The sequence below is a fragment of the Pygocentrus nattereri genome, chromosome 29 (genome assembly GCF_015220715.1).
Source record: "Pygocentrus nattereri isolate fPygNat1 chromosome 29, fPygNat1.pri, whole genome shotgun sequence".
NCBI lineage: Eukaryota > Metazoa > Chordata > Actinopteri > Characiformes > Serrasalmidae > Pygocentrus > Pygocentrus nattereri.
The window spans coordinates 6,510,991-6,521,856 of record NC_051239.1 but is presented as its reverse complement, the minus strand read 5'-3'; the positions used below and the strand labels follow the sequence as shown (position 1 = coordinate 6,521,856).

At 42.8% G+C, this 10,866-nt stretch overlaps 1 protein-coding gene across 1 annotated transcript in view; it reads right to left on the bottom strand.

Moving 5' to 3' along the window:
- Positions 1–472: 472 nt before the first annotated feature.
- rflna (refilin A) overlaps positions 473–10,866 on the bottom strand; it is a 24,769-nt gene continuing 14,375 nt past the window's right edge. Inside the window, exons 3-4 of the mRNA XM_037536304.1 lie at positions 4,532–4,638; positions 473–3,337 (exon numbers count right to left, since the gene is read on the bottom strand). Of these exons, the coding sequence (XP_037392201.1) occupies positions 2,998–3,337; positions 4,532–4,638 (447 nt within the window). The 3' untranslated portion in view covers positions 473–2,997. The remainder of the gene's footprint in view (positions 3,338–4,531; positions 4,639–10,866) is intronic.

The following is a 10,866-nucleotide window of genomic DNA, read 5'->3' as shown; positions in this document are numbered from 1 at the left end:
TAGACCTTTTATCTCGTCTGCACTCAAAAGACGAGTAATGAGCACTTAAAAAAAAAAACCAAAGATGGTTTAGACGTGAAAAGGACATCACTTTTAAATCCATGACCAGAGACATGAGTTATTTTGATTTCAGGCTGGCTGAGTTTCATGGCATGATGTTCATGTTCTATGGAAAAATAGCACATCCTCTATAGAAAACACTCAAAAATGGCATTTTCTGCCGATTCTAATGCACAATTTCACAATTTGCTGAGTTTAACGTATATGAGAGACAGTTATATGATGTGCTAAATCTTTTGGACAGCCCACATTTAGTTTTATTTCTCCAATATATTAAATTCGGCAAATAAACGGTTAGTAGCTATGCATTAAAATGTGCAGACGTGTTGTCTGTAGAGCATGTGTTCACTTAATCACACTTAGAAAATCAACACCTTTATTTTAATGGGGGCAAAGGAAACAAATGAAAAAGTAGGATTCGGGCTTTTATTTGTTCATTTAAGATATACACTTATTCCTTAAATTATTTTCTAATCTCTTGTCCAAAAACAACAAAAAAAGACCTTTAACTTGGGAATTATACAAAAATATAAAGAGAATCATTAAGTGCCATATGCAACATATACAACAGGAAAGTATTTTACACAAAACAAGAAAAAAAAGGAAAATTATCCACTATTATAGAGCTTTTTACATCCAGTATCAACCGCAGACTTGCAGAGACCTCTGTGCTCAGCTGATGACTTTCGCAGAAAACCTTCATCACTTTCTGAAATTCCTTTCTGACCAACTTCACTTTGTCCATCAGTTCTTAAGTAAACCATTCCAGTCTGTTTATGTGACTTTTCCCTTTGTAAGCTTAGCAGCTCATGGAATTTACTTGTAATTGTGTTGTAGTTTCCTTTCAGGTTCTTTTCGTTAATCAGAGAAGTATGGATTTTTTTGAACTGCCAAACTGAAAGTGTGCAAATGTGTAATGTAAGATTATGTCCATTACCGCTGACCTCTAATTCCCACCTAAATCCCTTTACTTCTCCTTTCTTCACGTATACCAACACACCAGTGTGGACAGTTGTTTTGTTTTCCCACAAACTGGCCAGACTTTCAGTCCCGACAGCGCCGGTTCTCATCAGATAGTCAAAAGAATAAGTTTTCAATGAGGTAAAAAAAATTTACTTGAATTTGAAATATGTACCAAATTCAGCATTTATAGTCCAAATACATGTAAGACAAGCAAAAAGTACTGCACCTCCCTCCTGGTGTGCTGTAACACCATCCTCTAATAAACAGCACAGTATCTGAATCCCTTCATCCTGCCTGAACGGATCTGACCGCAAGAACTAGACCTGCACAATATGGATGAAGTTCCACCTCCTGGTTGTGTTTCTAAATGTTGTGTAAGTAATATAATATTGCGGTTTACTATATGTCCAATAGTATGTAGACACCAGTGTTTCTTCTAAAATTAAGGCCCTTCATATTTTTGTCTTTACAGTAGATGCTAGAGCATTGCTGTGAGGAGTTGATTGCATTCAGCCACAAGAGCATTAGTGGAGTCAGCTACTGATGTTGGATGAACAGTTCTGGCACTCCAGCTCATCCCAAAGGTATTGGATGGAGCTCCATCACTCCAGAGAACACTCCAGCATGATCCCAGGTCTTTATACCCCTGTAGCTGATGCCTGGCATTGGGTGTCATGATCTCAGGCACATGTAGCTTCTCCACAGCATCTCATTCTATTGGTCGATGCTTTAGAATGAAGATTATAGCTGTTTAATTGGCTGTGCCAGGAATGGGTGGACCTGTAAATAGCTGAGGTTAGGAGTGTCTTGATACTTTTGGACATATAGTGTACCAAAGTAACCAAAGTAACTGACTTCTGTTGGATATGAATACCTCAGTTCATCCAGTCAGCATGTGAGATTTGGTCAGGATGCTCACAGCCCAGTACTGTGATAGGTTAGAGGGCTCTTTTGCATACTGCAATATCTGGACTGTGAGCCTATTAACAACCATATATTGTGCAGCCCTAGTAAGAAAATAGTCAAATAGTGGTGTTCTGCAGCAAACACATCTCAAAAATACAACCTCAAATTACCCAGCTGGAGAGAACACATTAAACAGGACTCGTCACAAAGCCCAGGCTTAGCTTCTCGATTTGACGCAATGCTGAAAATGGATGGGTTATCGTTGACAGACAGAGTTAAACATAAGCGACTGTAACTCTTTTTCTTCAGCCAAGATTATTAACAGCAAGTTAATAGTCCAAACCAGTGGACAGCAAGGCACCAAGGTGGACTAAATAACTGTAGTGCAGACACTGATTTTCTTACAAAGCTTTCGGCTGTTGAAATGAGCGACGACGACAAAATCTTTGGTCCGATCTTTCAAGTGCTCCTAGACTGCAGGTCTTTGAAAACCCTCAGCTCAGTCAAAACCATTGTAGCCAACGTAAGGAGGAGAAAAAAGAAACACAAAATAATCACCTTATCTTAGCAAGAGTGCAATCAAGCATTTATACACCCCGTGATAACTTTCTCAGATCAGAAAAATGCTTTATATGAGAGGGTTTTTTTTCTTACCATATACAGCTTTGAGGCTTTGTACAGCATCGTAAAAGACGGTAGTGGATTTATAGATCGTCTCCATAGCGGAGTCTGTTCTTAGCTATAACGAGTAAACGAACAAGAGAAGAGAAATCTGTTTAACCCACCTCCCGACCGGTAGCACATAAACATATAAACTTTCAGAAGACGTCAGCCGCTACCTTATACACACAGACAAGGCTGGTCTTCCACCCTCACCTACAATAAAGTACCTACTTCACCAGAGGCGAAAAGGAAAAGAATGGCCCTCTTTCACCTGCTTTCCCTCTGCTAGTGGAAGTCTTTAGTGATCCTTTCTACGCCGGTTCTGAGTAATGCGTCCGTTACTCTGTAACCCTCTACCCAAAAGGAGCTTTACTGGGGAATAATTACAAGCACTGTGCAGGAGTCTCAGAGGTTTTCCGTGTAGATGATGCACGGGCTGGCGTCCTCGCTGGACTCCAGCCTGACCGTGGACACAAACCAGCGGTGTCCGGCGCTGCCATTGGCGTTGTAGTTCAGCGTGGTGCGGTACGTGTTCCGGGCGTGTTTGGGGTAGATGATGGCCGTGCTTTGGTAGTGCAGCGGCCGGTGACGGGGCTGAAAGTGAACCTCGGACTTGTAGCTGCGCCATGTGCAGTCACGCACCGCCACCACAGTCTCGCGGTAGGAGGTCACCGTGGGAACCGGGGCACAGTACACCTGGTCACGGTAGTGCCGGTCCGAAGCGTATTTCACTGCTGAACTGAACCTGGAGGAACAACATGCGTCATTCAGTACGTCAGTCTGGACACTTTAAAAAGCTTTAAAAAGAAATGTACGTCTAGAATCATTTCCCATTTTCACCAGAGGGGGCGACAAAGACTTCGGCACAACAACTAAACACTCAGTTAAAAAGGTTTCAAAAACAGCCGCAGTAACCATATGTGAAGAGTTTTGTTCCAAAATATAAACGACTTGAATTCTCTTTTTTATTTATTATATACATTGGTGGGAGTGATTAATACTGCCTTTATTAGAGAAATAAAAATGTATTTTCCATGTCGGCATTTATTCTACTTCAACAACTCGTCCAAAAATGTCAGAAATTGATGCACAATAGATGCTCATTTTGCGATGAAACGCCTCATATCTCACCTGTCACTTTCATGGCATCTATCATTAATTATTAATAAATCAATAAGTGGTCCCAGTTTGAAATGCAACTTTAGTTAGATTTACAGATGTGTCCCGGTCTGGACGCTCTAGACGCTCAATTTAGACTTCCTTTGCGTCACTTGCAACACAACAAACAACAAATGTCAAATTCAGGATTCGTGAGGAGAATCCAAAGATTGTGCTTATGCCAGAGAATTCTGAAGAGTTTGGAGGACGAGATGATGCACCTCCATCTCTCCTGCCTCTGTGTTTGAAATCTGTGCCACCAGCGTAGCTACATAGTTACTGATGCCCACATTGTTGCCGCAGCAACCCATGCAGAGAGACTGGTGATGTCTGGACATCCAATCTGATCACTTGCAAATAAGAGTGTGGACAGTCGTCTTAAAAAAATTTGATCTGAGGACCAAATCCGATCACCCTGCAGTCTGACCTCGACCACAGCAACAGCCAATCAGTTACTGCACAGTTTCTCCAAGTCATCATCTCGACATTCATCAGTGGTCAGTTTCTGACTGGATATATTTGGGTGGTGGTCCACTCTTAACCTGACTCGTACTACTGCCATGTCCGTGTCACTTCAGTGCTGAGAGTGGTCAACCACCCCGGTAACACCTGGACAACGGCAGTCCTGTGGTTAGAAACTGATCAGTGATGAATGGAGCAGAGGGGGGCTGATAAATCGTGCAGTAGCAGATGGGCTGCCGTCTGTAACTGATAGTTCTGTGCAGAGAGATGATATTAATCATGATATTAATGATGCAGTCAGTACTGCAGGTTCTCTTACTTCAGCTCCTTGTTGGGTTTGGGGTTCACTTCAATGCTTTCTCCATAAACCACAGGGTACATGCGGGCCTTGGCGTCCCCCTGAGAGTTCAGCAGCAGGTACGGGAGCTGAGAGAGAAACCAGCACCATCAGTTCAGCACATCCGCAACATCAATACGGTTCACACACTCGGACACAAGCTCAGCTCTCTGGCTTTGTCTGTCTGCGTCTCTCTGTCTGTGTGAATCAGAGTCTCTCACTGTGTCTCTGTGTCTCTGTCTTTACGTCTGTGTCTTTCTCTGTAAGTCCAAGTCTCGCTCTGTATCTCTGGCTGTCTATCTCTCTGTGTCTGTCTTTCTGTCTCTCTTTCATTAAGAACAGTCAATCAGTCATAATGGCAGATTTGTTGGATTCTGTTTACTTTTTTTAAAATGATGTCAAGTGATATTAACACTATACCAGGTCCTTAAAATCAGCACTGATGACAATTTAAAAGGTCAGTTACTCAAATTAGAAATATTGGCCTTCTGCCAAATAGCGCTACAGTTGTAAATAAGTATTTACTTGCCTGGACATTTGAAATGCATTGTGTTTTAATTAAAAACATTGCTTTGGAAATAAAACACATTAGACTTTGAAACTAATTTTAACCATTTATGAGCCTCTGTTCTCTTCACTTCCTGCCACAAGACAGGTTTACATCCATAATGAACACATGACCATAGTCAACACTCCCTGAACTGCTGCCTGAAAAAAGGAAAATGAAAGCTCTTTTATAAAAGGTAAGAGAGCACTGGCACCAGTCATCCACGACACGAGAACGCAGAGGGCTCAGCACAGGTTTGCTGATCAGACACTGGGCTTGTCTGTTTGCTGTCTCTACTATAAGGCTCTCCATCTAAAATCCACCCATATCCACTCTGTGTCCACCTGTCGGTCAGACTGAGCTCTGGAGAGCAGCTTTGTGGTGATGAAGTTCCAGGAAACTGCAACCCATCGATAAATTATTCTGAAATGCATCCAAACAAGCAGCACTGCCTGATCGTTTGATGATGAACAGCTGCTATGAAGTGAAAATTTGGTAAAAAATCTAGTTTACACAGTTTTCCCTTTAGGTCTACTGTAGCCTAACAACTCAAGACGTGCTCCTTGTCTACTATTCACTTCTGTAGCGCTGATGCTGCAGCTTCAAGGCTAATGTAGCTAGTAATGGAAGCTCATGTATACCAGTTAGCGTCACGCCTGAATCGGCACACGCTCGCCTCAAATGGTGTGGAGTTGTTCGGTAATCTCTAACAGACAGCAGAGCCGGTTTATGAGGAGTCTGACCGCTTCCTATTTCCCTCATTATATCAAAAATGTGACAGAGGGCGCCCACGAGTGAATCTTCAATGACTGGGAGTTAAAGGAGCTGAATGGCTTAAAAACTTCCGAAAAGTTTCTAATCACTCACTCAGCACTTTCCTAGAAACGTTTTAGAAAGTAGACGGTTGTATTTCACTGAAAGAGCAAAGAAAACCGGTATGTTTCCGTTTTTCTACAGCAACTGGGTTTTGGGCAGGAGGGTGCTAACATTACTGCTACTGAGTGCTGATTGGTTGGCAAGAGGAGAATAAAAGTAGCTCATTGGCTGTTTGCGCTTATAGACGTCATGAACGTTCATGAGGTGCTATTTAAACTATAACTCGAGGTTAAATCAATATAGAAATGAAGCTTTTACATTAAACATGTTTCAGCATTTATAAACTGATTTTGCTCAAATGGTCCATAGCAACCCATTTATTTTGGGCTCTCTCAGGAGCGCCCTCTAGCGGCTGAGAAACCTGGAAGGCGATGCAGGGCGGTAATTCTCCTCCCTGAGGAGTTCACTGGGGGAAGCTAGATAGCCGGAGTTACTGCTAGGAAGCGGAGTATCGTATCTGTTAGCCTCTATATTGGCCATGCTAGCAGTCAGAATGTCTTTCAGTGGTTATATGATGTATTTGCATAAAGAATGCTGGGTATTGTAGTCCTACATACAACAAAGCACATCAAATAACGTAAAACGGCAGTTTTAGGCTGTAATGCCCCTTTAACAGTTCAACACAGTTTGAGACCACTGTGTCTTGACTTGGGCGTGCTTTGCACCACACTAAGCTCCTGTTACTTGTTAGCTTACGTGGGCCAAAGCTAAAAAAGCAAACTCCAGACACCAAACATGTCTTGGCTGCTTGACTACATTCGGAATACGGGGGGAAAGTGAGATCGAATCAACAGTTTGATTGTTTTCGTTGAGCTGCTGTGTCAACACACAGAAATAGAGAGGAAAATGTAATTGGGCTGCATTATACGGCGTCAGATTTGCAGCAGAGCAGCTGCAACAACAGTATCTTTCCTCCTCCCCTGGGCGTTGAGGGGTAGATTCTGTGAGCGCCACACCAACGCTCAGAGCAAACACAAAGTCAAATCAATGACAGCTTCTGCTGTTTATTAACCCTCCCCACGAGCGCACACACGCACGCGCAGCAGGGGTGAAAGTCCAGTTATGCAACCGGCTGCAACGGCTCCTGTTAGCGCCGCCGCCCCAAAATAGATTCAGGAGATTGTTCCGAGTTGCCACAAGCAAACAACTCCAAAACAGACCTGCGGCCTTCCCAAAAAAACACAACAAGCCTTCCTGAGGCAGGTGTGCGCATGCCCTCCTGCACACACCAGTCCGCTCAGCAGCAGGAGCGCAATATAGAGTTTCTCTAAAGCATTAGTGCTGATTGGGCCTTTGTAACACTGATATTACAGGTAGAAATAAGCAAAGGAGCTTCTCACTAGTCACTAACCCTTTTACTGTTTATATGACCCGTCTCAGAAGTTTACATTTAACACTTACATTTATGGCATTTGGCTGACGCTCTTATCCAGAGCGACTTGATCAGTTTATACAGGGAGGCCAAGGTGGTGTTAGGAGTCTTGCCCAAGGACTCTTATTGGTGTAGTGTAGGGTGCTTGTTCAAGTCACATCGGTCAACCTTATTTCAACTCGGAATACATTGAGGAAGAGCCTTATTTACCATGTAGCCGAGTAATACAGGAATCAGGGATTGAGAAGTTGTACAGTAAAAATGCTATAATTAAATAGAAATCATAAATGTTCAATTTAATAATAAGAAAAAGGAATAAGATTCTCAGAAAATAAGAGTTTCTGCATGAATGTTGATGAAATATGATCCAACAGCATTAAAAGCATAAACAACAAGCAATAAAAACAGATTTTTGGTTAAACTAATGTAGGCTGATGGGCCAGTGTTTTTCAGCCTTGTCTCCATCTCCACAAATCTGTTGTAAATAAGTATAAATTAAACTGCAGTGTGTAAATATAACAGTTAAAATGAACGATTAGCATATGCACAAGTTCTGCTTGTTTACTTTAAGTCATTAATGATGTCGTTATGAATGATATGTTTCTGTCAACATAAAGATTAATTATATGGGGTCCCTTGTGGCTTGGGGGGCCCTCAGCACCTGCTTGTAGCACTTACAGAAAGAAAGGGCCCTCAGAACACATGGACACTGAGGAGAAGCTGCTTCACCATCTGCCCATTGCCTTCCGTTGTAAGTGTGCTTTAACTCGGTGCTTTTCTGTTCTCCTTAAAGTTCAGGGAAGCACTGAAGTTGTTGTCTTTGGTAACGGACTCTGTGCTACAGATGCGGCAGAAAAAATTCCAGAGTATTACTTTAACCACATCACTGTGTTTTATTAAGTGAAAGTCGCATCAGAATCAAAATATGTAGCACAAATAACCGCAGTACTTGTATTCTTTGCATGTGGATCAGCTCTGCTTAGCAGGCGTGAATGCAGTACACTCATCCACAGAGCCGTTTTACAGCTGCATTTCCAAAATGCGTCCTTCCCGGTGCATTATGTGCATCTGTAAGTATGCAGTGCTGTAGATACAAAGCCATACAGCAAAAAATCCCCCTTACTCAAAATACAGTCAGCAATGGCATGGCTAGTGTCTGAAGTTTGCCTAATGGCTACTGGGACTATAAAGTGACGGCTGCTTACAGCCACCAGTTAGCATTGAGCAAACTGCATGCTTGTTTATGCAGTGTCTCACACTGTTACCATAGGCATCGAGGGCTGGAGGTTAGGGAACCCTGTGACCGGAAAGTTGCCAGTTCGATCCCCAGTGCCGACAGTCCATGACTGAGGTGTCCTTGAGCAAGACACCTAACCCCCAACTGCTCCCCAGGCACCCTGGATAGGGCTCACCGCTCCAGGCAAGTGTGTTCACTGTATATGTACTCACTAGTGTGTGTGTGTGTGTGTGTGTGTGTGTGTTCACTATTGTCTATGTGGTGTTTCACTTCATGGATGGGTTAAATGTGGAGGTGAAATTTCCCCGCTGTGGGACTAATAAGGATCGCTTAACATCAGCCTTGTAGCCAAAGTGCTAAGCTAAAGAAGCATCAGGCATGTCTCAGCTTATCAACTACATTTAGAGTAAACAGTAAATCTTGTCGTTTTGATTTTCCACTATTGCTTAAAGCTGCGTTTGCCTTCTGCTCAACCCATCAGAACAGTGTGTGTTCAGGCAAGTGTGAGCACGCCTCTGGAGCAAGTGGAAAGAGGAGTGCCACAGTAATCATTTATACAGGCCAGAAAGCTGCAGATAGGCATGCGATGCTATGTGACTCAAGGCTGTTTTCCACACAATAGAGATCCGATACAATTCACAACAAGCCTAATGACGGCCGAGAGGTGTGCAGGGCGGGAAGGTGGAACGTGTTTTAGCAGAGTGTTACACTGTTTATTCCCGTACACCTCCTAAAACTTCCCTTCAGCCTTCTCAGGGCTACCTTCACAGACTCCGTTCAGGGATAATTTATAGTGGTTACTGGATACCAAAGCTTAAAATGGTAGGTGGGCCAAAAATCACGTTTCCACCACCTACTCTGAAGGTGTCTGGTTGGTGTAGTGTAGCGGCTAACACTGCTGCAGCAGACTGGGCTTCGAATCGCAGTGAGAAAGCACAACACGCTACACAGATAAGAGTCCTTGAGGACTCTTAATACGTTTATCTGCAACCATGACCTATTTAGACTGCAGAGGGGAACCCTCAGAACCTTCTAGCCCTTCTAGAGTGGACCTAATGATTTTTGGGAACATTTTTAGTTCATTTTTATTTTAAAAAATGTTTATTTAAACTCTGCAAGTATTACAGTGTTACTCTTGTTTGGATGGAACCAAAAGGGTTCAATTATTGAACTGTCTGGTGGAAAACTGGTGTTCAAGAGGGCTTCAGGGGCTGAAGAGATTGGCCCCTCCCGGTCCTGTCCATGTGCGTCTGTTTACATGTCCATGCACTTTCTTTGTTTTGATTCCCAGTCCAGCCCCCTTGTTTTCTGACTCTGTCCCTGATTGTTGCCACCTGTGTTTCAACCTGTGTCCTGTTATCCCTAGTTAGCCCTTGTGTATTTAAGCCCTGTGTTTGCCCCTTGTTGTCGTTGGTCTTTGTTTGATTGTGCTGGATGTGCTGTATGTATTGTTTGTATGTTTGATATGTGCTGCTTGATTCTTGCTGAGGTTCTGTGTTTCTGTTCGTCCTGTCTGTCCCATGATCCCTCCTGTCTCGACCCTGATTCTGGATTTGCCCATAACAAATCTTGCTTTTCTCAGCATGTGTGTCCGCCTCCACATCGCTCAACGTTACAATTACGAAGTGCCAAAGGACCCCACCGATCATGTTTTGATCAATTTTGTGAGAAAAAAGGTAAACCCAGGCCTTCGGGAAGTCTAGATTCATCACTTACAGTGAATTTGAGCACCAGCCTAATCACTGCGATGTTAGATATTGAATGCAGTGGTGGCAGCTCTAAACCAGCCTCTCTACTGTCACCGTTAAACCTCTACAACATATTGCTGTTGTTGGAGGAAAACCTTGTATCTCCAAAACGGTAATTTTACAGGAGAAGAAAAAAACCTTGACTTTTAATGTGAGTCAATGAAACCAGACATTTTCCCAAAGAATTTTGGGCCATTTCTTTTGTTCCATTCATTATGAAACTTGCACACAATGAAAAGAGCAACGGGTATTTTCAAACTATATCAAAAACAGAAAATGACAAAAAAAGACACTCAAGTTTTTTGCAGACAGCAGCAATATGTCTGTCATAAACTTCAAGTAAAATATGGAACATCTCTTAGAAGCTTGAAACGTGTATTTAATCTTGAACGGCCACAAAAGTTCTTAAGAATCACTGTGAGCTAAGCACTAACAAGTGACTAGAGAAGCCTACAGGGACTCCAGCAGATGTCAGCATCATCTTAGAGGTGGGTTTTTCCTCATGTTTTGATGTTTATATCCTGAGTTAGTCAGCTC